Below are 27,266 nucleotides of genomic sequence, written 5' to 3'. Positions count from 1 at the left end.
TACCAGTGACATTACTCCTGGAAATTGAAGGTAAGCTAAACTGGGGTTGATATTTAGTGCCGTAATTTGCAATTGTACTGTTATAACCACTTGCAAGGGAAAACTTAAACTCAGTGGACGTTTCTCTACAGTTTCCAAGCGAGATTTCGCTGCTTTGAAAAACATTTCGTATAAAACAGAGAATTCAACTCCATACATTTTATCGTACCTTTTTTCCTTACGTGATTTAATTAAATTTGCATAGTATATTCCCATTAAGAAATACTCAGGCTTTTGACCGTACCTTTTTGAATTCTAAGATCAAAATCGAATCTCTTCTTACCGTCTCTTGCGGATTTGCCATAATCTCTTTGAGAGAATTTGCTCTTATAATCGGATAATTGTATTTCAAAAGAAAATACATAAAATAAATCTATTGAAGGCATGGGTTTTACTATTTTATACTCTAGAAATGTTCACATATTATTCTCGTGTAGTTTCGTCTAATTGTATTCTTCAAGTGAATTTAAAGTGATCTTTTTATGGTTAAATCAGTCATTTCAAAGGAGCATGTCGCATAGATTAAGTCATTTTTCTGATTACTTCCAATTGGAAGGAAACCTCAAAATAATAGTTTTCTAAAATAGAAAAACAACAAAGGAGTAATAAAAACGCCAAAATAATCGAAGATGGTTTCAACTGACGAAGATTAGGACGGATATTAAAGAACAGCAAACTTGAAAAAACTTGCCAGTTTTATCAAGATGCGTTGTCCGTGACGAGTGGGTTCGGCTCCCAGAATTCGTAAATTTTAACTATATATCGTGTTTCCCTTACAAATATCGATAGCTAACCGTAAACAGGCTAACCAAAGTGCATAGTAGGCTAACCGAAGTGAAGTTGGCTAACCGAAGTGAATAGTAGGCTAACCAGAGTGAATAGTAGGCTAACCAGAGTGCATAGCAGGCTAACAGGTACTAGTTACCAGTCGACGACCGTAAGTGGCGGCCATCTTGAAGTGGGCGTAAAAAAAAATTGCCCCCCGGTGCGTGGCAAGCTGAAGGATGCAAAATGATTTGCCCTACTTTAAACATTTTATATTCTAGAATTTTTTGCGCAGTTTGTAAACATCAAATATCCAGTAAAAATTGCTGCTCGAGGACGTAAAAGGACTATAGATGTTTTTAGTTTTCTTGCAAAGACTGCAGCAAAAAAAAACGCAAGAACAGAAAACCCAGAGAGACCATGAAAGCATCATGCTACTGCTGAAACCCTCAGATTTGATAAGCAAAATATTTTATCATGGCTGTTTTTAGTTTAAAGACTACATGCTTCAATAAATTTATTTTACAGAATTTATTGACATTATTTGACGTTTCATACCCTTATACTATATGTAATACATATAAAAACTGTACTTTATTTCGGCTCTTTGTAAATCTCATGGTTATTGTTGTGTTCATTATTTTAAACATGACCTGAAACTTTTGTTTTATTGAAGACTGAAGGGTGTGCGCATCTGCGCGCATAATTATTAATCAGCTATATTAATCAGTCTCCCCGCTATACAGCACCACTTTCAGTTACGGGAAATATGCTTCCTTCTTTTTTATTTTGGCTTTGCGTATTTTTCAACAAATCGATTTTGGATTATAAGTCATCTGAAAAGTCACCAAATAACAAAAGCTGAAAAATTAGCGGATAATTGAACTTTGAAATGCAACCGAACAATCTGGACGTTATTTGTAAGAGGTTTATTGCTTTCTGAGGTTTAGTTAAGACTCGTAAAAATCGAACAATATATCTCAATTTTGTCTTCAATTGGTCTTTTCTCAGATTTTTATGACCTTATTTGCTCCAAATTAAATTACTGAAAACGCATGACTTGTCGATCTATAGGTTGTTAGGATTAATTTTGTGTTGATTATTAATCATACACAGAGTATAGCGAGCAACTCAAACAATTAAGAATTAAGTACTTCCGTGAAAATTCCCAGGATTACATATGCATTTCTTACATTGAAAGAATAATAAAATAAAACCCTTTCTTTGCTAAAAAAAATCTATTCGCTGGTTTAAAGTACAATTTAACAATTGATTCGAATCCAAATTCAAAAAATGCCCATGGATCTTTTTTAGAACGAAAAAAGCCTTTTAATCGCAATTTTTTTTTTCAAGCTTTACACGCCCTATCCAAAACGCATTTATTACGAATTTCAATATTTTTGCGCGTAGACAAGTTTTCACCTGGTGCGCCTTAAGTAACATAAACCTTTTCAAATCCAATTCAGCTCGCGATTTTTCTATATTATTGCAGATTTTTCTGCAAAGTCATAGGTTTTTTTTTAAAAAAAAAACAAGAACATTTTTTGTGTCGAAAAGAAGTACAATAATCGCGTTAGATTTTTTTTAACTTGAACTTTGATTTGAATTGTTTTTCTAATCCACGAAATATCACCGTCAGTCAACGCTTGCAACATTTGTAATTTAACTGATCTTCTTGTCATAGCAAGTCTTCCGTTTACACGCCTGAAAAGCAATTTCGATTGAAAAGCAGAAAGCAGTTGAGTCCTTGAACTAAATTGAAATGCGCCAGGTCTTATCCAATTACAAACAAGACATCTAGGTAATAGCAATTTGTTGTATTTATATTTTCCTGTACTGTAATTACATCGAGAAAACCGTCTACAAAATATATGAATGCATAGTGTTTTTACGTTTGTTGTTTCTCATCACCCCGCAGATAGTCCTCATAAATTCGCGGCGAAACGCAATTTAAAATGTCTCATAAAAATAACATGCCGATTACAACGAGCCGAAAGGCGTTAAAAACCTGGTAGAGATGCCACGGAGGAAATTGACTTTTGGCTTCCTACCGAGCCATAAAAAGAGCAATTACTCAAGCGTCATCAACTGTTCTTGAGGAAAAAACCCATCATAAAATTTTCTAAGCAATTAAGCCGGCCAGCCAAATTGACAAGATGGTGCTAGAAACCTTGCAATTAATTTAACCATCTTTATCGATTTTTTTTAAGCCGTAACAAGAACAGAGTGAGAAAAAATGCGATAAAACACAGTGCCCACGTATACAAGATGTTTAAAAACGTTTCAATCGAATAGACAGTGAATTGATCGATTTTTTTTTTTTCAATCTAAGTTTTTATTCGTTTGTTCTACAATCGCCTATGGCGTCACCTGTCCAACTTTTGTCCGCCACGGGGTTTTTCTTCACTCAAGTCAGCTGAAGAAGAAAAACTACACCTGCCTCATAACTTCATTAATTATACCTTGGAATATTGATTAATGTTGAAAGTTACAATTATCACCATAAGGTGTGATATTCGCGTGTTTTGAACACGTCTTAGTTAGAAATCCATTTTTTATTGTCGGCGTTCTGTTTCTCGCTAACCCTGTGTTCTAGCGCCGAATGTGGTTAAATAAAAATAGTACAAAGACTGCACTTTATCTTGAGTAATTGCTTGCAGAAAGAAATTTTACGATGTTTTTAATTGACGTTAGTTTTCTGCCGAGTTGTCAATGTAATTTAGAAGGAAAAACGCGCGCGTGAGTGGATTGGTTCATTTCGTTTTTTTTTCCGCGCGCGAGCACCTGCTGCAGTCACGTGATCACTCAAGCTCACTGAAAGGACTAATCGCATCTAGGATTTAACAATCAAGACGAAGTAATAGTGGATGTTTGCCCGCCCGCCACATGTAAACAAATATGCGTTTTTGTGAATGCATTTATTTCATTGAACACCTGCGACATACTGTGATCGATCGAGAGTTGGTTTTGATGTCGTAAACTTGCGCTGCAGCGACTGCGACCAGCTTGAACGCCGTGAATACTAGCTTGACCTGAGACGGCGTGTGAACTATGAGCGAGAGTTCGCGCGTTTAAACAGCGAATGCTACCAACTAAACAGAGACTTCACCTGATTCGTGTTCGAAAACGCCCTACCATGTTGGAAAGCGATATTTCCAAGCTTTATCCCGGCCAGAGAAGATTATGTAAGTTTAATATTTTACTTTCACTTTAAGTTTTTTAATGTAGGCGTTCATATTTTCCTTTTTTAAAGACTTCCTTTAAATTTTTTTATATCAAGTTTGCATTATTCAAATGTTTTAGAAGAGGTTATCATTTGGCACAATGAATGAAAACTCCTAATTCTCGAGCAAGTTTTCTTTGTGGCTAGAAAATTCACTGTAAACGGGATTGTCGCAAGGTAGGAAGAATAATGGGTTAGACTGGTTTCAAAATATTATTTTGATAATTTTTTTTTGATCAGTAGAGAAAAATGAGAAAAAGAATTAGAATTCTCACATCGATGGTCAGCGCGCTTCACTGATTGAGGATAAAATTGTACGAGATTTTATCGCAACTCATAATGATAGTTCGTGGTTTCGAATTGTATTCTCTTTGAAACAAGTCAAATTTGAATCGTCTAAAGAGCAAGATGCCGCAACTTTATAAACGTCAGTCAAACAAATTCGGTTCAATTTCATGGCGATTATTCCAGTTGGCAAGTAGCGTAGTATTTGTCTGGGTCACCAGTTAAAAATTTCATTCTGTAGTTGGCATGTGTTCGCAAACTGTGTCCGCAACAAAACCTTGGATTTTATTTTAAACCGCTTCATAAATAAGTCATATTTATTTCTGCAGCTTGTTAGACACTTCAATACGCCTGACCATTAAGCGTAATTCAAGTCACTGGAGCGGTTAAATTTGTCGCCTTTTTACCGAAATGTTTTATTGAGACGGGCAGTCTTCGCGCCACATTTTATTTTATTGAATTCTAAACGACACGGTATATTCCTACGGTGATCAACGTTATGAATTGAACAATTTCCAACAGAGTGAACGTTTTTTGTTTTAAACCGGACGTGCTATATTCCAAAACAGATTTTGATTAATGCCACACGCGACAGAAATACTCGAACGAACAGTTTTAATGAAAACAGCTTTCGCGTTTACAAATTCAAATCCGACTCATAGACTATCGATTTATTGCGAATCTTAAAGCCTATTCCAGAGAATTCAACGATTTCCGAACGTACAAAAAAAGGGGAACTAATTTTATGAATTTTGATTCCACTGTTCTCGCGTTGTTTGGTTTTCCTTTATTTTTCTCCATTATGGCTTTTTTCTGCTGCCTCTTAGTTATACATAATTAGAATCGCTTGTCATGATGTCTCCAGGATACGTGATGTTTTCTCTTATGATTAAAACCTAAAAAGCATGTTCCCACGAAACGCTTCGTCCGCGCAAAAATGCAGTTTCTAGGCAACAGATTTTCACTTCATGGCTACCTTGTTTAAAAAGGTGCTATCTGTTACGAATCGAGCCATGTCTGTCTGTCTTTTCCTTCTTTTGTTATGCCTTCGATCCTGACAAAATTGCGTGGTGATTGCATTGAAAGTCTTTCTGAGCATCGTGCGTTTCTTAATGAATAAGATTTTACTTCCGAAAAGGCCTTGGAACAGCTGAATATATTCCATAAGGACGCCTGAACAAACGCAGGACTCAAATATACAGTGCTTTAAAAAAGGCGCGAACCCATAGAAACTGTCAATCACGTTGTCATAGAAATTTGCGATGGTTTGAGTCCCGCCGTTTCGTTATGAGCGATAAAAGACTATTTCAAATTTTTGACGAAAAATATAGTATACTATTCAGTTACCTCCAAAACCATTTCTTTCGATAGCGATTGATCAGTTACAATCATTTCCAAATTTATATTTAAGGTTTCCGTGAAAAGGTGTTATTAAAATCCGCCCTTAAACTTGTTTCCAACGCGAAGAAAACTTGTTGTAAATATGCACTATCAATTCAGCTTATTGGTTTCCGAAACGAATTTCGTAAATTCTACTTTCAAAAAATTATTTTTACAAATTGATGATTTCAAATTCACAACCGAAAAACGCTTTATTTTCCTAAAAAAATATATTATCCCAAATTTTTGTAATAATTAGAATATTTTGAACAGATGTCGCTTACTTATGTGAGTGATTGCACTTATAGTTTTCATTATTATAAACTAGAATTTTCATTTTTACTATATGTTACAATGCGCTAAAGCTAAACTCAAGTGGCATATATCACTTAAACAGCATTTATATGAGTAAAAAACGTTCAATGAGAGCAAGATGGTGTTACTTTGAGTTGAAAACCATCACGCAAGGTGTGTGTTTAATATGGCGGAAGACCTTTTTTCAATGTGCCAGGGTTGTAACTATAACTACACTTTATTCTTGAAAATATTCTACAATTAAATGGTTTGTTTAGGACTGATATCTTGTCTCCCTTGTTAGCGCACGGGTTTTCTCGATTAACGGATTAAGCTTTTGCAATTACAATGACAATTAAATTCAAAGAACACAAAAGTTGCTTTCTTTCATCTTCTCTTTTTGTTTAGACTAGGAACAGTCCCTCCTTTTGATTACTACTGTAGTTCTTCAAGCGTGAAGTTAAAAAGGAGTTAGCGCGAGTGGAAAATGACCGAGGGAAATCTGGGACTGAGACGCGCCGCCATTTTTCAACTCGCGCTCTATGGACCAGGACAAAAGGCGCACCGTATGAAAATGGGTTTCAAGTTAAAACTCAAGTAAATTTCGATAGGCGTTATAAATAAAGGTCTACCTCGCAAGATGAGTGAAACACATTCAAGCTAATAACAAAAAAAACTAAACAAAAAACAACAAACCAACAAACAAATAAATACGAAAATTAAAAGAATCTTGTAGAGCCAGTATCGCCGGCGTCACATACTGTTGAAGACAAAAAAATAAACCAGAAAATAATCTAAAAAAAAATGAAAAAAAAAATTGTCTGTTCCAAAAAGCGTTCTTCCGAGTTAGCCATAGAAAATTGTACTTTTAAAATGTTACAATGTTAAATGTTTGAACAAAAAAATCAATAATAATATGTGCGTCGTTTCTAATATTTCTGTTTGCGAATGTCAGTTTGCAAATTACTTGAAACATATCTTTTGTACCGTCATGACTGCTTAAACGAAGTATCGCCAATTGTAATCTACCTATGGCGTAAGACTTTATAAGACTTATAAGGCATATAGGAAACTGTCACAAGCCATGCACTAAATCTTTTTTACGGTTGTTGGCGCTCTAACTGTTTGAGAAGTTTGGAAAACAGCACAAAAAGATAAACCCGAATGAAAAACTTAGCGATGCATTCACAAAAGAATATGCAAATAATTTTCTCGGCAAATGTGCTGGCTAATAGCTAATTGTGATTAATTTTCACGGTATTTATTGGGGCTGAGCAAATAAGAAGTAAACTCAATACGATTCTGTCAGCGACTTTGTATTTCTTGCATTTGTGGAAACCCCCGCGCGTGGCCATCCTAAAATAAACTTCATTAAACAAGACCAGCTTGTTTGTTGACTTGGTAAAGTGAACGCAAATGATTATACAACGCCAACGCCAAGTATCATCATATTTTACTTTCACAGTATCCCGCTGGCTGCAAACAGGTAAAAAAAAGTCAGAAACAGCTTTCTCGAAACAAAAAAAACAGCGATACTGTACACTGAAGTATCCTCTTACAAATTTGTCCTAGTCAGACTAAAATCTCGGGCAAGTCCCGAGTTCTCTTTGCCTCTGAAGAGATCAGTTGCTTAATTCACAAGCCTGTTTCCTTGTCAATTGTAATGATAACTGAGGAGAAATTAGATTCTGACTCTGATTGTAGCGGTGTTCACGGTCGACCTACATAGCCGGAAAGATCAGTTTTATCTGGACGCTGCAAAGATTCTTATACTGAGTGAAGCTCTTGGCTAGTGTTATTTTAGAATTTTGAGTTAGAAAAGGAAAGGATAATGTGATCGCAGATTTGATTTTAAGAGCTTTTCTTCCGTTGTGGGATATGAAAGACTATTAAAGTGTTCCGAAGACTCCAACATTTACGCTTTTTTTAAACTGAAAAAAATCGTTTAAAATAGGAGGTGATATCTTGAAAGGCATTCCACTACCCATATCAGGTTATTTACTTTCCAAGGAGATACATTACCTATTATTTCATATACACCAGTTTTATGACCGATTGTATGGGAAGCCACGATGTGATGCTTAAAGCTACCGAACTGTGTTCAACAACATCTGTAAGCCGAGTTCAACATAGCACTTAGCACTCAGATAACCGATCAAACGCTTACCCGATGGCAAAAGCTTGATGCGAACAGTTATAGACTGTTCGTGCTTTTATCACATGGAAAAAACGTGTTCGCCTGAAACCAGGGTGATTGAAATTCCTCAAAAACTCGCGCGGGCCTCACGCGAGTACACCACGTTGAATTTTACTCAATTTAAAGGAATGTATTCGCATCTGATAGTCGAACCCGAAGTTTTTTTCTTTGCACCTGTTGCATGTGTGAGTTTTTCAGCACTGAACTCCCCGGCAACCTCAGGAATTCGTACTTTGCTTTTATAATGCTGATTTTCCCGTCAGATCAACCAACAAAATCGAAACAAAGGCAGTCTTCAAAACAAGTGTTATTGACAGCGGGTCGCTTTTAAAGAGCCAACATGTGTTTTAAGCATCTAAAAGGGGAACCGACAGGGAATTAAACTAGAAGTAATTAAATCAAGAAAAAAATCAAACAGGTCTCGAACCATTTTTGAAATGCAGTTAAAGTTTTTGTACTCCTTACATAAGTTGTTGAACTTTATGGCGACAAAATAACTTGCTCTGGTAACGGATGTGGTCTCACTTTAATATGTTTATTGTGTGCTCGGCGGTTTAAATCATGCTGTTTTGTTCCAGTAGTCCAATTCACTATTGCATTTCCTTCGCGGATTTCTCTGTGTTTTTTTCCGCAGCATTTCCGAGCAAGGTCTTCCGTTGGTGAATCCCCCCCACCTTCATATAAGCCCGATCCTACCAAATTTAAATCTCACCGTGAGAAGTCAAAAACTTCCACAAGATTCACGCCGATATTATAAGCCGTCGTTTGCGATGAAAAAAACTACTTTACCAAGAGAAAAGCTTGAATTTACCTTAAAACTGATAAAATCCTTAAAATCTGATAATAGTTTTATGAAGGTAAAAAAGAACAAACTTTATCATAAAGTAACAAAAATGGCTATAAGACTGGACAAGATTTGAAAGTATTACGAAAGAAGAACTTAATAATTCGCTGGTACTTTGTTATTTACCCGCAGAAGATTCAATTTATTTCACTGGTGTCCAAAGAGTTTGCATGTAAGCTTCTGCCTCCAGGCAATATTCATGCTCACCCCAATTCGGGGAGTTTCATTTGAGAGGTTTCCTTACTATCTTACTTCCGGGAAGTTTTCAGTGTCGTTTAACAGTATCACGCAACATGTGAATTTAGTTTTGGAAAAAAAAATTTTTGTAAAGAAAAGTTTAAAAAAAAAACAACAGAAAACGTAAGGCAATGAACCTTTGCTTTCCTATCTGTTATTTGCAGCTGAAACTTTATTTGTGAACGTATTTTAAAAAAAAAATACGTTACTAGTTTTTTCCACTGAGAGTTTTAGTTGGATCAGTATAGATTCTCATTGAGCTCTAATCCGCCTTAGTTCAGACACGAAAACTCGAGTTTATTCAGCATCACAGAGATTTAGAAATTCGAGGCGAGTCATATAGACTTTACAAATATAAAACAAATCTTTTCTTTAAAAGATTCTCGCACACTTTAAATACAGCAATTCACGCATGTGTTGTTAAAAAAAATTATAAAAAAAAACTTGCGGGTTGCGAGACAAAATGGACAAACGACACCTGGGCCCCACCTGACTAACGAAACATGAGTTCCATATCACTCCCTGAGGCCTTATGTCTCGCTTTACAATGTTTACATGCCTCAACAGACTTGTTTAAAAGAAAAAGAAAGCGAGAGACAGGGAACCACCTGCGTTGGTTTAGCATGTGTGATACCTGCCCTGCTATTCACCTGTATTGTTGAGGAAAAGCCAGCTTTGGTCGACCGAAAGGCCAGATGTATAGACGTAACTGTCATCAGTGTTGTATTAGACCGGCTGCGGAACCCATTCAAAAACACGCACACACACGTGCAGCACGGAGCGACAGGTCCGCTTAAACCCGGCGTCACCAACGCCCTACGATCCTCCGTGAATAAATGAATACAACAATTACAGACCAGAAAACACATTTTGTTGTCACTGGTGAAAAGATTAAAATAATTATTTCAGATAGAGATTATTTCTCAGGAAAGAATTTTGTTTTGTTCCCCATATAAGAGATTTTCTAAGGCGTAGTACTGCTTTAATCTGTTAAAATTCTGATTGGTCTGTACCTTTGTTTTACTAAAAATAATAATAATAGTGATAGTAATAATAAAATTGTAGGTGATTGTTTTAGAGATTTATTATTTTTATGAAGTCAAGTGCTTGTGTAATTAATTTAATGTTTAAGTCGACATGACTTGCCTTTTGTTCCGGGAGTTAGTGGGTAAAACAATTCTGTCGTAAACCATTAAAAAATTTTGCGACGTCCCGCTGCTTTCCAATGCTTCAAATATTCATATTTTGAAGATTTCTACATCTTGAGGCTTAAACCCCAAACAAACCAGTCAGAATCTGCTTTCAGTGTTAACCAGACATCCCAAATAACTAATTTTGAAAAATCAAAGCAATTGTTTAAAGAGATAAAAACTTTTCAAAACTTTGCTTCTAATTTTATTTCGATTTGCTTTGTTCTGAGTTTAGTTACACGTGTTTTTGACAGGTGTCATTTTGTCAGCGACCTTTTGTCTTATTTACTTCTCTACCGTGCAATAAAACAGGTATCTTTTCAATCATAATTCCTCGTTTTCTATTTAGAAAATAAAAAACAACATCAAAACTAGTGTTCCAGTTAGATATCGCCGTCAAAACAACACAACACGTGGTGCAAATTGTTTAAGATATTACACAAAACTGTACTTAACTCGAGAATGTTTAGATATTTCCTCTTAATTCATTTTGTATTGTCAAATTAGTAGTAAATAAGACTTCATGATAGACAAAACAAAAGAGAGATTTTTCTCCTGAGCTTGCTAGACGATGAATCTCAATCTATATAGCTAATAAAATATTTAACCTTGTGTCCGCTACTAAACTGATGCTTGTTGGCGTGTAAACGAAGTATTGCAAAGTATAGCGCATAACCAATGAAAATAGGTTCGAGAATTTTCGGGTGTAACAATTTACAATTCTTTGAGTTTCGATTGGAATGCGTATTAAACCTTTTATTTGACCCGTATTTGAAACATACCAATGAAAAACAAATATCCCTAAGGCCAAGACATGCACTGACAAATTTGCGCGCAGTTCAAATCAATGTAAGGCAACACGTGTTCGCTACACTGTTCTATTTTGCGCAACACTGAGCACTGACGTGGAGGTTTACAATTACGTAACCGCCATCACCACTGTTAAGTACTTCTTGTCTCAGAGGAAAACTATAGAAAACAAAGAAATCGATTGTTATTGTTGTGTTTGAACTGGGCTGGATTAGAGATTGGATAGCCAGAAGACAGTAAATGGCTAATATTTGTACCATGCGCCAATGTTGCAGATAGCTGAAACACGTTTATTTGTTGCGCGCATCGTTGCAATTTGGCGATTTCTCTACTGAAACATTTGCGCACTTGTAACATGACTAGACATAAGGTATACATGTAATTTAGACATTGTGCGTCATGTTGATATTACGACAATGTTGCACTTGAGTTTGGGATTATTTTCCTGGACTCTTACTTGGTTGTCGATCACGGAAGACGATGAAAAACTGATATTGGAAGCGTCTAAAAGGGAAATTTGTCATTAACCTTAGCTAATGATCGTGAATTTTTCTCTATAAAGTAAAACAGAGACAAACATACCGTATTTGTTGGATAAATCACCACCAAAAACTAAAGATCACAACAACACGGAGATAAATCTAAATCTGAACAGAGTAATTCTCGAGCAAAAGTGGCGAGTCAGAACGCGCCACAAATTACGAATAACGGATAATAGAAAATTAAAGAAACAGCGAGAAGGGAGGAGGCTGGAAGACCTTCTCGTGAACAAATCTGGTCTTAAGGCGATGGAAAGAAGAAAGAATTGCTGAGACACCTTGCTTTTATCCGGAGCAAGGACCGCCTTTTAACATCAGACGTTTTATAGCTTACTGCTACAAAATTTCGTTTACTTGGTTTAAGGGGCTTTTGTCACGGATTTTACCATATTTTTGAGCAACTTAAGTTAATCTTTGTGTCGCAGGAAACCCAAAAATAATAGCACATTTTTATTAAAAATTGTACTAAAACTGTTAACGAGCGTCTTTGGCTGCGGTGGCTCGGTGGATGGTGCACGCTTAATTGTTTCTGGGCGTCTTCTTCGTTTTGCAGGTTTGATTTCTTCACAATTAGGTTTTCTTCCTTTGCGTTCAAGATATGTTCTGGGCTGTCCTCCCGTGACGAAGCTCCTGACAGACACAGCAGGTTTGTGTGGATAGCATCCCCGACTATAATCTTCATGTCTGCCCATAATGTTTGCTTATCTCTTATTAAATTTCAAAGAGTATGTGATTGGAAAGCCATTGGGTTGTTATGTAATGGTTATTAGCGGTCAAATATATCACCAAAACTCATATACACAATCACGAGTGATTGACATTGTATGTCATAGCTAAATGCCTAAATGCACCTAATCAAATTTTCATAAATAAACATTGCGTCTCTTTAGCAAGTTTTTTAGTACTTTTTATTCATGGGAAATCCAATGGTTTAGTTAGAATACTTGAATTCTTTAATGTCCCATGATATCCCGTTGCTTTAGTCCTGTTGCCACGAAACGGCAATTTTATTTAGAAAAGGAAAAATCTGGCTCTAGAAAGCATTGAATTTATTGGTTGATTTTTATGAGTTTTATTGAATTATGCAAATTAAAATAAACATCGTAATGTTCATGGCAACAAAATTTTTGATTTGCTATTTCTTCCGCAGAAGATCAGAATTAATTTTTTCCTTAAAAACTGAGCAAGAAACTGGATTTAACCGGCTTTTTTTTTCACTTTTTCCGGCGGTTGGCGAACAAAACCCATACATATCGCCAGATAACCGGCTCACAAGCGAAAAAGCAGCTTGACAGCTCAATCAGAGAAAAAAATCGACCCAATACACTTTAATCATATAATTTTTTATGTAGCTGTTATTTTTGACTTTTCGCTGAAAAATACTGCCCTTTTTTATGGTATTATAGTAAAAATTTCTCTCCAATGTCACTTTTTCCAGAGAACAATAAATACACATCTTTCTGTTTAAATTCTAGCGAGAGGACAAATGTTTTTTTTTTAGTAAATTACGTTTCCATAAATAACAATTTCTTTGTTCGGTTGGAAAATATCATTTATAGATATCGTTAGTGGAAACGAAAGACGGGAAAGTTTGTCGAAAACTATCATGAATGCTATTTGCCATGTGTTTGTTCCCCTGTTTGATCGATTCGTGATTAATATGCAGCTCGGATGGCGGAGTTAATGCAATCTTTCTTTTCATCAGTTTTTATTTTCAACACAAAATCCGTGGCCACATTAGAACAGGAATTAAAATGCAAATTTTATGTTAGGAAAGGCAGCGACTTTTGCTTATTAATCGCAATAACTTACAACATGTCAAGGACACCATGCTTGGCACACATTGAAATTTTGCTAAATGACATAAACCTTCAATGGCTATTAAAAATTTTCATCAAAATTGGACCTTCAAAATGCCAAAAAAAAAAAAAAAAAATCGAGTAAAACCGAAAACACCTTGCTCTTGTTGAATTTCATATTCATCTACGGATTGAACCTTATCAGCGTTATTAAATTCATGTATGCGGAAACAAAGACGAAAAGTGAGAAAACTCGACCAATTTAATTGAGGCTCCGAATTGTCGGAGGAGAATTGACTATACGTTGACAATGAAATGGCACTATTTGTTTAAGGGTGCTCTTTAATTCCGGCATCTGAAAACGAAAATACTTGAGAGAGACCACCTTTTGTTATTGAATTTCAGCTAAGTCCAATAAAAAAGTTTGACGTTTTTGTGTTTTTCATTTTAATTTTTCTTCTGTCAGATTTCGGCGCCTACGCGACTTTGCCTCTCGGAGCGCCATTTCGCTTCTTTAAAAACAAAAATAAATCGCTTGCAAACAACTTTATGCGTTCGAAACGTAAATAGGAAACCATTTCAACGCAGCAATCACGAAAACATTTCAAAAATTTTCTCAAAGCTAAAAGACATACACATTGAAGACTCAAACATTGCGTAGGATGTTAATAACATAGATAACTTTCAGCTACGCACATAAGAAAAGAATATTAATTCTCTGTTATTGGCACCCTACTGAAGTTTCCTATACACGCTGATGGGTTTTCTTGCTTTAAGTTTTGCATAAACCAGCAGATGTTTTCTATAGAGCCCTGCCAATCACTTTTCTGAAGTTTATTATTTCTTGTATAACTAGGGACGAAAATCATTTGCATTCTTAAGTTTTTGTTCTCTTCGAGAGCCCAAAACTTCCTTTAGCTTTTTGTGATGAGGTTTAAAATAGAATAAAAGAGCGAAGTTTTTGAAAAAATAAAAGAAGCAAGATGGTATTTACAAATAGCTCGCGACCCTTTGTTAATAATGTGACCTCCGTGGTCCGCGAAATCGCCGTTCTCCATTTAAGGAAAGCTTTGCTACAGGTGCAACGAAATCAACCGAATAAAAGTTTTCGCTGGCGTTGACAAATTCTCGAAGTTTCTGCGACATTGAAAACGCGTAGTTTTACAAGCGAGGCGCGCAAACGCGCTAAGTGAGAATAAACCCCGGCTCGACGGGGCAAGGAAGTAATACCGAGGATTTCCATCCATTTCCAAGCGAAGTCGTCTAAATTTATTAATTCGCTGGCGCTCCTCGTTGATGCCAGAGAGGCAGATGTAAATAATTCACGGAATTATATCTGTCAAATGCCGAGCTTTCGTTAATTAATGATGACATGCACTTTGTGGGAGCAGCTGCAACAGCTGCCTTAAGGTCCCGGATGTGCAGGTGGTGATTCTCCGCGCGAAAGCTCCTCAATTCGTTACGCCTTTACGTGCTACACAGGTTTGTGTGCGAGACAGTCGTCCATAGTCTTCAATACAAGGCCTTTTTTCCGCTGTTTTTTTCTATTCATCGAAGGGTCAATGAAATTCGTCGGCGGAATGCATCACCATAAATACAACGGTATGAGATTTTTTTGTTTTAAAATGAATTTGCCATTGATTTTTTTTTCTCTGCATTTATAGCTTCGCGCGATTTTGTAAATAGATATTTTTATGAATTTCATTTTCGCTGGTGGTTACGAGATTATGGTAAAAAAAAATTTATCACAGATATCATTTTAAATTTCGCTCTATTTTTGGTTTCACCCCGTGAATTTGCTTCTTCCAATCACCAGGAATTTTTTTTAAAAAAATTGGGGTAAAATCTCACATCGGTCTCATATATTTGTGGAATATTTTTTTTTCATATCGTTGGGAAAGCAATTACGGTCATACAGTTGGCCTTGTCGAACGCCTCACCGCCCCAGCACCACTTAGAAAAGCTTGTGTAAATAAAACATAAGTTGTCAATGGAACGTCGTTTCGACAGGAGAAAACAGCTCGCTTTCTTTAATGTCCTTCGCTGAGTGGCTAGAACAGATGTACACACGATACAATAACTACACCAACAATCGGACAATTTGCACGTGCAGAATCGACCAATCGCAATCGAGCATGCATTGCAGGGTTTTACTGGTGATAGTTTTCTTCTTTTTCGATTCCTCACAGACGCGACAAAAACAATTTAAACAGGCCATTTTTTCTATTTTTGTATTTTTGCACTTAATTTATTCGCGAGCGTTTTCGTGTGTTTCAAGTCATGCGATCATTTTGTTTTTCGCACAAGTAGGTATCATATTACACGGAAACGCTGTTCGACTTCGGCTAAAATAATTATTCCCCATGGGGGCACGTGTGCGAGAGATCTATTTTAATGAATCTGAGCTTAATTATTTATTACTTTAGCAACTGAAAAGCTTTTATAGCATATGGTTTCTTTAGTTCTGTAAAGGTTGAGGCGGATAACGAAATCTATTCGGGTTTTCACCGTGTTCAAAATAGCTAATCCTCTACATTACAGATTATCTCGTAATTTTTTTTATCTTTTTTAATGTTTTGCAACAAAAGAAGTCTCTAAACTAAGCTATCGTAGCATCTGCATTGGAACCCAGGCTCTCAGTTTTTCTTAGCAACGATGCCTGACTTCCATATTTAGAAACGAAAACAATGGCGCGAGGGTTTGGGCCATTGCACCTGCCATCATCGAGTCGCTAGATTCCCGTATGCACAGCTGTTTACAGTCCTCTTATACCACCTGATAGTCGATAAGAAGTGTTATCTCTGCGCCGATATTGCATATTGTGTTTGGAAGGCGGCTGGGAAAATCTCGGTGAATTGAGCGCCAAAACACACTTTTTCGTTTTTCGTTGCACGTTTAATTCGGATCGCCACGTTTTTAGCCATTTTGATTAACGAACGAAAATTTTGCCATAAAAATGAACCTGCTTCCGCACGGCATCGATATCAATTTGTGTTTTCGCTTTTCAAACAAGAAAATGAAAATTGAAATTACTTTTGTGTTGGTGACAGCTAGTTAAATATTAAGCAAGATATTCGGTGATATTTTTCAAATGAAGATTATTTTTTCCACGAAAATGTCTTTTCAGCATGGAATAGATAGCACTTTCGACCAAAATTCGACATTTTTAGATAACTTTTTTCTCAGTTTAACAGAGCGTAAGGCACGTGTTAAAGAAATATGATAAACAATACATAAAAAATATCCTGTGATATTTCATACGTCAGCTTTATTCATTTATTCATAACACCCTGGTTCACGTGACCCACTCCATGACGTCACTAATTAATTGCTTCACCGGTGGCTGTGTTACTCGATGGGAGTCAAACTAAAGGCCCTTTCTCGCGTAGCAAAGAGTTGGTTATGCCGGCTGTAACTTCAGGTATTTACCCATATATTGCTCATATTTCATAGCAGTGGACTGCATAATTCAAAGTTGCCTTTTTTCGGGATCGCTCGTGTGGCCGTTCGTGAAATTTCCAAAGCGCCACCTTGAGTTATGTAGTGACGAGTTTCTTTTATGGCGTCGGAGTTTGCTTCGTTGTCCATTGTTTTGTTTAGCGATGGATTACCAGAAGGTCTCCAGAATACGCTTGGTTATCGCTTAAAGATTTGAGGATTTGTTTTGAAAGGAGCGTAACATTATAAAACCATCGCAGACACGAGGAAGTTGAGATGCAAATCAAATTTCTTTTAAAGCTTGCGCTGTTTAGACGGAGCCATGAGCTTTTATTTATTTATGTTTTCGGCGAGAGGAACGACATACAGCGTTACCAAAATTTGTTACAACGACTCAGAATGCTATTTTTAAACATAAAATATGTCTTAGAGTCTCTGACAGTTTCATAAGAGAGAATTGGAAGTTCTGATTTTTGTAATCGTGATTTTCGCATTCGCTGGTCAGCGAGCGAAACGTCTTGTTATTAAATCCCTTTCTTTAATAGGTGAATATGATATACGAGGTTCAGTTTTTTATTTCCTTTCGCTCTTCCTCTGTAGATTTGTTTGTTGTGGACATCGTTCTTGGGTGAAATTTGTAAGATTGGATCCCAAAACACATGTGTTACTTTTATAAGGTAGCAAGTTGCTTGTTAAATTACACAATGTTTCATTTGCCACAAGTAACATGTTTTATAGCGAAGTTAAATTCAGCAGTCAAGTTGTGTTTCTTTAGCATTTTCGTGGTGTCATTAGAAGCCCATCGTGTCATTGATGCGTGTTTTTCAACTGCTACTTCGTTCTCGGACATCAATCATTTTCGTGACTCAAACATTGAAAGAATCTTTTGTGGCGAAATTTGTTCATGTTGGTAAAACGATGCTTAGGAAAGAATAACCACGGATTGTATTCTTCAAACAGGGCGAGAGACTCGTTGAAATCTAGCGATGATAGTTCTAGAACGTGACATCGAAAACTAGTATTATTCTTATTATTTAAAAATGTTTTTGTCTGGTCCCAAGTGGGATGCTGTTGTGAATTGTGTAGTTAAGTTTGGATTAGGGTTTGTCTTTATAAACTGTCTTTATGCAAATCATTTAGGGTAGGAAACATATTTTCTCCGAAACTCATGAACGATGATGAATCATGCCAATATACTGTTATCTTTTGAATTTAATTATGTTCAGTCAAGCACAACTGTTGTTTTGTTCTCGGTCAATTGTGGTCAGTGATAACAACAACATTCCAGCCAGCTTTATGGAAAATGCATTTTTTTTCCAGTCAGTGACCATAGGTTAAGTGAAATGTCAATCATTGTGATAACGAAAATAGCGCCCGTCATATGTATTGGAAGCAGTTATAAATCAACGTATTTGGCGTGGCTCAACTGTGGCATAACTTTTTTTCTAATTTGATTTCATATAATATGTAATTTATCGTCTTTTTATTGTAATTCATGCCAGGACAATATTGTAATGCTTTTTAAATATATTGCATAGCATGTATTGATCTATTTGGCAAAATAACACAACATATCAGCTATACATACAATTGGTGCACTATATTAGCTTTCATTGACAGCTTTGTGGTTTGTACATAAGTTACAATTTCCCAAAAGTTTATTATGTTCAAGTTTGAAATTAATGTCGTAAATATTTGATTTGGTAAACTAGATTTAAAATTAATATCAAGGCTTGACTTGTTTTCTGTGGGTTGGATGCATGTTTGTGTTCTTCAGGAATTAGTTTATTTTTGTCTGTAATAGAGTAAAAGATCATTTAGTACAATCGGCTGGTTTTAATAGTCAGACATTTTGCAGATGATGTACATTTCAATAAAATATCTCTTAAACCTATAGGGTCTGTTACAAAATAGTTTTGAAAGGTTAGCAGGGGTATGCAAATCAGGCAATTTTTTGGCCAAATCCATTAATCCATAATTTTTTCTTCCTTGACCATTTGAGATTCTTTTAAACCTTTTTTCGTCTCGTAGAAAAAGTGTTTTTTGTCAGAAAATTATTATGCTTTTGTTTAAAATCACATTAATGTCCTTTAGGCAGGATACTTACTTAGTTGACAATATTCACATAAGTTGAGATATATAAACTATATAATTGTCATTTATTTTGATTTAGAATTGATTTGGAGAAGTTGAAGTATCTGAGTGTTTATTGTGCAAATGTAACCAACAGAATTGTTCAATAGTTTGTATACATGTGCATGTTTCGATTGTGATTTGCATGATACAGTTGTGGACAGTTTTGTTTAAAGACTTGCATGTGTTACGTTATATGGTATGGTATGGTATGGTATGGTATGGTATGGTATGGTATGGTATGATATGGTATGGTGGCTGTTTGAATAAACTCAACTCTAAGAATCAGATATTTAAATGATATTTGACTTCAAGATTTATATTGATTATAGGACTGACTCACCAAGGAGAGATGTAGATTTTCTTCAAAAATGTGTGCCTTTTATCCTCTATATAATACATTGTAATTCACTTTTACGATCGTGGCAAATGATGATGGCTTATGTATTCATTATTTTAAGATGACAATATAATTATGAACCCTGGTGAAAAATTTTATGATAACTGAGAAAACATGTGGTTTATACATATATGTGTATGATTGTCTGGCCATAGAAATTCTGTATGTTTCAGTTGGATCCATGTCTAGTTTATTAATTAATCATTAAGTTTTGACATGCATTTAAAAATCCACTGAAATTTCACCATGTATGCAATTAAAAAACCAATGTGGAGCCATTTTAAAACTATATATATGTTGTAACCTTTTGCAAGCAGATTGCCTGAGGAAAAAGTGTTTTATTATTTGAGATTGAAAGTGTTCATGTGCACCCAGGTCTTCTGCTGAGTATTCACAGCCTGTGAAGGTTGGTTGTTAGCGGGGGTTTGGTTGGAATGACTAAAAAGAAGAAAGAATTGCACTGACAAAATGTTTGTTTATGTTACAGATTTAAGAGAGGCAAGCATGCCAGATTCACCGACAGACCCAGCAGCCCACCCCCCTCAGGGACCTCCAGTGTCGTCCCCAAATGCAAACCCTTCATCTGTACCGGTTGTGGCTGATGTAAGGTCACTTTCCAATAATTCCACTTCACCAGCTGTTAATGGCGTTCACACCAGTCCCACGGGACCAGTTTCCCCCAGTAGTATAGGGAACAGCGTGACACAGCTGCCTCCAGCTTGTGGTGCTAGACAGCTGAGCAAGTTAAAAAGGTTTCTGACGACACTGCAACAGTTTGGTTCAGACATATCCCCAGAAATTGGAGAAAGAGTCAGAGGACTCGTGATGAATCTTGTGGTATGTGTGAACTGTTTAGTTAACAATTTTTCTTGCCTCAAGTTAAAAAGTTTACATGACTGTACTTGTGTTAGTTTCTGTTAGTCGAGACTTAAAACATTCTTGGAGGTGGGTGTCAGTCATAACCAATTTGATTGGGTTCTCATGTCTCACTGTCTTCAAGACAAAGTATATGTACCTATGGAATATCATTTATCCAAACCAGCCAGTTTAGAGGGCTTCAAAGGTTCTGTCAGGAAAAGTGCATTTTAAATCGTTTGAAAATGGCACTACATGTCACTAAAATCAAGACAAGAATGTATCAGCAAATGATTATGTCTGTAATTACTTACTTTTGATTGACTTTACACTTAATCTTTACCCTTGATTCTTTTTATTTCAGAATTCGACAATGTCCATTGAAGAATTTCATGCTCAGCTACAAGAAGCTACCAACTTTCCCCTTAGACCATTTGTTATACCGTTTTTGAAGGTAGGCTTAACAGTGCTTATAAAATATGAATCAATCTCTATTCAGTGTAATTTGTTTTTCGATGCAGCTATTTAATATTATTTAAAAAAATAATAATATTTTGAAGCCATAATTTGTTTTCAAAAAATCACATTGTGTACATAAATATTTGTACAAGGATTTCGTCCACTGTTTTTAGTGTCTCATGAATGTATCATTACTGCAATTTTTGAACATTTATACTTAGCATTTCTAAAAAGTTATGGGATAACATGAGTGGATGTTTTGAATAGTGCAAACCATTGTCTGGTTTAAAATTGCATTAATATTGGTCTAATTTCTTCCTAAGAGAAAGAATGTGTGTATTGTATGAACATAGTACAAAGTTCAGGGTACATTTATATTGCAGTACAACAAAAGTTCATTGTTTAGGGGCCCATGGTCATTAGATGCTTCATATTATTTCTTTGTTTTCAAAAGACTACTTTTAAATTTGTCAAGTGGCGCTAGGACATTTTTTTGTGTTGGTATTACTGGTTAAATTAAAGTGTGGTGATTCATCACTTGACGGTTAAATTTTATGTTATTTAATTTTCAGGCAAACTTACCACTGTTACAAAGGGAATTACTACAGTGTGCACAAATGGCTAAACAGACTCCGCCGCAATATCTGCGGCAACATGAGGATATTTTAAGTGAACGAGATACAACACCCTTGGATCCAGAGGAGCTGAATCCACTAGAAATAAATGAGAATGGAAAACGGAAGGCTACTTCTGAAGGCATGAGGTGAGATAAGTTAAATTTTGTAAATTAGTTTATTGCCATTACATGTACATGTAGATGTAGTTATTGCCAGCGTCATAATGATTGAATATTGCACTTGATCAACTTTCACAAATTAATGGCAGTTGTCAAATTATTGTCATTGACAACTTAAAATTGACAACTATAGGGAGAAAAACATTTGTTATTTCAATGAGCAAAATTCTCCTGTTCTGTTCATGTATTCGAGAATTTATGAATTCAATACATATTACTCCTTTGTAATAATAATTATGACAAGAGCAAAGATAAGAATTACGTAGGTTGGGGCTATGCTGCCAAGCAACAAAATTAAATATTATAATCCTGTTACAAGACATTAGTGATATCACTGGAGTAACACAGTCTACGTTGTTGTCTATTACAGACCTAAAGAAAATGGAGCTCCTCCTGACCTAGCCATGGTAAGTTACACATGGATTGATTAACATTATGTACACCGTCTTCAATCCTTTTAGTTAATAATTTGCAGTACAGAAAATGTTGGATAACAGAAGTTAAGTCGTTAAGTCGTTAGGGTGCCAGATTCCAAAAATTTAAAGATATCTGTCCTTGTATTGTGATGTGGTACTATCTAATATAAATCTTCCACTTGTTGGTAGCACTCTGGAGTGAGTAATTAGAATACCTATTTGTAAATTTGCAGTATAGAAAATGGTGGAAAGTAGATTTTCAAAGTTGCTAGGGTTTCCAGCTCCTGTTCTTGTTCTTTCCTTGGATACAGTACCATCTAGTATGCAAGTACACAATAAACCTCTTGCTTTTGGTAGCACTTTACAGTCAATAATTTTCAAATGTGTTTGTCTTCCTTTTGTAGCAAATGATGGCAGAGCTAGGAAAACCCATACCCAAGAGACCCTGTTTGAGTAAGTATGATAACTAATGCCATAATTAAGTTGATTGGAAAATCTCTGTTGTGGTAAAATAACCACCAAAAACAACTAAACTTACATGTACACACAATGTATGATTGTGATGCTTTTTAACCAATAAGCTGGGCTTCAAAGTTTACCACCAAAGAGTTAAACTTGATCACCCAATCACACTGCCTGCATTAGTTTTTATCATACTCTGAACTATTTTCCTTTCTGTTTTTGCTATAGGCAACAACAGTGGCCTCAATAAACCGAGTCAATTAAGAATGGAAGATATAACAATGCCACAAGGTAATATTAAATACAATTTGAGTTATGATGAATTGAAATACTGAAAAGAGATTCTAATGGGCTTATTTCCTAGATGAAGGTACCGAAACTTTGAACCATTATTTTATTGTTTTGCCCAAATATGTCTTGAAATTGGAGTGAACTTGCAAAATCAAATTTTTTTTATTGTAGTTGGCACATAGGAAAACAAAGTTTTTCCGTTTTTGATGTGTCATCGTCAATTATTTGTTTTGTAATATAATAACCAAAATAGATAAGATAACAACTAAAAAGATAATAACATGTGTATTAAAATTTAAATTTTGACTTGTTGTCATCAGTTATTTGTTTTGTAATAATAACTAAAAAGATAAGAAATTGTTAAAATTACAGGGGACAAATTTTAATTAAAATATATCAAGTTCTTTCTCAAATGTGTTGTGAAATGGCAAAGAGAAGGCAGAGATTCATCACTGCTGTAGTATTTGTTTAGGGTTGGTAAATGCTATATTATAGGGTTTTTTGCTTATTTCACAGCAGGCAGCTCACGTGACGGTGAACCGACAATGCCAGAAGCACTGCTCGATAACAAACATGAAATGGATGATTGGAGACATGTTGATACGGTAAGCTTTGCCCTAAAAAGATTCCGCTTCTCAAGGAAAGTACATGTTCTGGCAGTCATTGTACTCAACACGTTAATACTTGAAACTGTTTGCCTAGATGGGCACCCTTGTCAGGTGCAGTGCAGGAAAATGAAGCTAAGCACCTGTAGTTGGCAGTATTATGCTATTATAATTAATAAATCATAAAGATGGTACCATCTTTAATATTATTTATTAATAATAAAGATGGTGGCCCAATGGTTAGCGCGCTCGACTCTGAGTTGAACAGCCCGGGTTCTGGCCCTGGCCGGGGCACTGCATTGTGTTCTTGGGCAAGACACTTTACTCTCACAGTGCCTTTCTCCACTGATTGCTGATCCTAGCAGTATGCAGGACGCGTGTTACATATTAACCTAGTAAAATGGCCCAGCTCACCACGAGTCTCTCGTAGCTCAGTTGGTTAAAGCGCCCAACCGGTATCTGGGAGGCCATGGGTTCGATTCCTGTCAGGGACTCAGATTTTTTCTTTGTCCCTCGCTCGCGACATTATGAACATTTCATCTTTTCCCCTCTTCATTGTTGTTTAAAAATCTTGTATGGTTTTCAGATGCTGCAGTGTATAATCGGTATGGTTGACAAGACTAAGCGCGCTGTGTCAGTCCTTCAACAACGCTGCGGTCAGGACCGGGAAGAGCTCTTGGCCTGGGCACGAAAAACAGCCGAAGAAACGGAAGCTGAAGTGAAGAGGAGAGCAGGTAAGCTTGTCTCCTAATTGATTTTTTAATATAAAAGCATCTAGCATACTACACACACGTTCCTTGGGCTCGCCATGTAATCTTGTGGGGTCTATCTGTGTTGGAGGTTAAAAACTATCAAGTCGCATGCAGAATTAAATTTTTGGCGCAGCCCACGCCCTCCCCCCCACTCCCGAAGGAAAAGAAACGCTTTCTACTCGTTTAAGGAATCTTTACAATACTGTTACTAGCCAGGTTTTCATGCCTTGTAGAAAGCGATTCCTAACGGCTCAACAGAATTCATGTTTTATTCTTGCAATACGTTTCATTCTTGTCCACATGTGATCATCTTTACTCCTGTGAATTTGTACCACCTGTTTAGAAGTTTTTTATTGTATCAAGCCAAAACTTTTTCACTTTCATTTGGAGTGCGAGTAAATGGCCTAAAATAGTCCCTGGGTCGTCTCGTTTCAGGGGAATTGATGGCGAAAACGCTTAAACAAACGGAAGAACGCGTAGCGGAAGTGAAACGTCGCGCAGAAGAAGCTGTGAGTGACGTCAAGAGACAAGCAGTGGTCGAACTACAGAAAGCGGTCCGTGCCGCGGAGGAAAAAGCCAATGAAGCTGTGGCTAGCGCGCATGGCAAAATGGAGAAAGCCGTGTTAGAGGCCCGCCGGCAGGCCACCGAAGATACCTTAGCTATGTCAAATCACCAAAGTGACTCAAGTGAGGTAGGGCACATTTTGCATATATTCCTAATAACCTCTACCATCGCTTGTAATGTTCGCTGTCTTGATGTTCATGGAATAAATTATTAAGGTGACTACCAAAACTTAAGTTAACAACTATGTGTTGCAAGGAAGCCAAGTTAGTTAAGCTGGGCTGGTTATCTGGCGGACACTTCATAATCGGGGGAATAAATCCTTGTAAGCGTACCCAAAGAGATTCCGAGTGTTGTTAACCAATCACAAAATTGCACATGTATTTGCGAATGCTGCGAAAATTATCACGTGTGTGTGTCTGCGTTAGAAGAAAATGAGAGCTCAATGAGATTCCGAGGGGAAAATAAATTGCTTGTTCCCCGACGTTTTTCTTAGTTTCTTTCTTTCACTTCTACAGTTAGTCATCCCAATTGTGACACATGTCTCTAGATATTAATATGCTTATGGGGATATTCGTTGTTCTTCCCGTAGAGTTGTTGGAATTGCGGTCGAAAGGCCACTGAAACGTGTAGCGGCTGCAACGTGGCGCGATACTGCGGGCCGTTCTGTCAACACAAGGACTGGGAAAACCATCATCACGTGTGCGGACAGCAGGCTCAGGCCAGCGGCGAGGAGAATCCGCAGGGAGGAGGCCCTCAGTCCGCGGGCTCACCCAAGGAGTCCAATAGCACTACCAGTCCCGCTGTTACAAGAATGACTACCCCTACTTCATCTTCGGATCCTATTACGTCTCTTAGTGATTACGTCATGAAAACCCCCTCTACGTAGAACAAGCTACTGCAGGATAGAACAGTGATGAATTCGTGTTGCGGCTTAAAACAGTTCGAATTGACTCTCCCCGATAGGAAATCGAAATTTTCCTTATGGGAAGTCTCGCTCGTTGGTCGAGGGAACATTGAACCGTCAGGAAAATGTGGTTTTCTTTGCTCATAATCATCGCTGACCTTGTTGCTTTGCCCTTTATTGGTTTCGTAGGAAGAATGTAGATTTTACTGAAGGGCTTTGACAATTTCGTCACGAAATATCGTGGTTATGTGTAAGCCAAGGAATCTTCGAGTAGCTATACTACTCCTAAACGCATAAATAGAATTCAGTAGTTACTGCTATTTCGCTGAGGTCAATTCTTGAATCGCATTGCCAGTAGGCGGGCACTCATTGCGATAAGCAAAGAATCGAAAGTGCTAAACCAACTCTGTACATGAAAATAATAGTTCGTTGTTGAACACTCGTCAGTGATCGCAGACAGCCCTTAATGACCAGCACCTTAACGTTAAATAAACAGAGATGGCACGAAATCTTCTCCACTCGCGATGTTTGCGGAAACATGCAACATTTCAATCTGGACTCCTAAAGCTTCCCCTGGGTTCCAGACGCGTTCCTTGCGCGTTTCCAGGGAATGCTAAGCCTTTCTTTTCATGACGTACAGACGTACAATGTCTCATATTTCCTGGAAAATACAGAAGTTAAAATTGCTAAATTTAACTAAAACACATTAGAATTTAACCTGAAATTTAATAGTAAGTAGGCTTTCATACACCACTGAATTATTGACCCTCGGTAGTTGTACCTAAAGTGGTGAGGTTACTTGAATTCATGGCTCGTAAACAAAATTGGCTGGTTTTCTCAAGTCTTGATTCTGTTTTTAATAGTATTCTTAAGTTTTTAATTAATCGCAGGAAATAATTTGCCCATTAAATATTTAAGGAGGCTATAAGAAGCCCTGTTTAAAATTGCGCATTTTGGAAGCAGTGTCCAATGGGCTTAAATTTCATTTTTTTTTCATTTTTTTTTTCAATTACTTTTACAAGTTGTTTTTGTTCTAGTTTTTTTCTAAATCAAAACATTACGCACAAAATTCGCGTCCAGCATACAGGTCTTAATTAGTTTATCTAGCGCCATGTTGCAAACGGAATGTAATTATGTACAGGAATCGCTGCCCTTCTGTGAATTTCGTTACGTATTGGCATGATTCTCTGCCTTCTCTAAACGTCTTTCCCAACATAATTTTTTTCAATCGTTGCTTCCTTGTTAGGAGCATAATGTTTTAATGAATTTTGTTCATGTCCAATCGGTTATCTGTAATAACAGCTTCATGTAACACTTGTAAATATGAAATAAACTCGACCTTGTCTATGTTGAATCCGACTCTTTAAAATACGTCACTCGTGTGCAGACGATCTCTCGCTCCCAGTCCTCTTTTGAGCTGGAAAGGGGCATCAAAAACATCTTGTTACGAGGTCAAATCTGAAAATGATGACGTGCGTCGTTCTGAAGCAATATTTAGATTGGATAATTGATAAGATGTCAATGTAAAGTATATGAAAGAATTCATATATGTGGACTGCGGACGATGAGTAATGAAATGATCCTCGCA

At 36.6% G+C, this 27,266-nt stretch overlaps 1 protein-coding gene across 4 annotated transcripts; it reads left to right on the top strand.

Moving 5' to 3' along the window:
- Positions 1-27,032, top strand: LOC144649897 (protein CBFA2T3-like). Of its 4 annotated transcripts, none has more exons than XM_078509494.1 (11): positions 1-30; positions 20,061-20,410; positions 20,793-20,882; positions 21,460-21,650; positions 22,054-22,090; positions 22,504-22,552; positions 22,790-22,852; positions 23,369-23,457; positions 24,044-24,191; positions 24,645-24,901; positions 25,364-27,032. In XM_078509494.1, exons 2-11 carry the CDS (start codon positions 20,078-20,080, stop codon positions 25,658-25,660), a joined length of 1,554 nt encoding a protein of 517 aa, XP_078365620.1. In that variant the 5' UTR covers positions 1-30; positions 20,061-20,077; the 3' UTR covers positions 25,661-27,032. The 4 variants fall into 4 exon arrangements, with proteins under 4 accessions (XP_078365620.1, XP_078365618.1, XP_078365617.1 ...); XM_078509492.1 differs by lacking the exon at positions 1-30 and adding an exon at positions 3,711-3,989 and having other exon boundaries at positions 23,372-23,457; XM_078509491.1 differs by lacking the exon at positions 1-30 and adding an exon at positions 3,711-3,989.
- Positions 27,033-27,266: the final 234 nt, after the last annotated feature.

This window comes from Oculina patagonica, chromosome 4, assembly GCF_052425735.1.
Source record: "Oculina patagonica isolate OP01 chromosome 4, crgOcupat, whole genome shotgun sequence".
NCBI lineage: Eukaryota > Metazoa > Cnidaria > Anthozoa > Scleractinia > Oculinidae > Oculina > Oculina patagonica.
Note: the sequence above shows the minus strand (reverse complement) of the source record. Positions and strands in the feature narration are given on the sequence as shown.

Bases quoted from the DNA above. Each gene is read 5' to 3' on its own strand.
- LOC144649897 (XM_078509491.1), top strand. From the start codon at position 3,887: ATGCTACCAACTAAACAGAGACTTCACCTGATTCGTGTTCGAAAACGC. The intron at 22,853-23,368 runs GTAATATTAAAT...CTTATTTCACAG, and splicing joins AGATATAACAATGCCACAAG to CAGGCAGCTCACGTGACGGT. The intron at 24,902-25,363 runs GTAGGGCACATT...TTCTTCCCGTAG, and splicing joins ACCAAAGTGACTCAAGTGAG to AGTTGTTGGAATTGCGGTCG.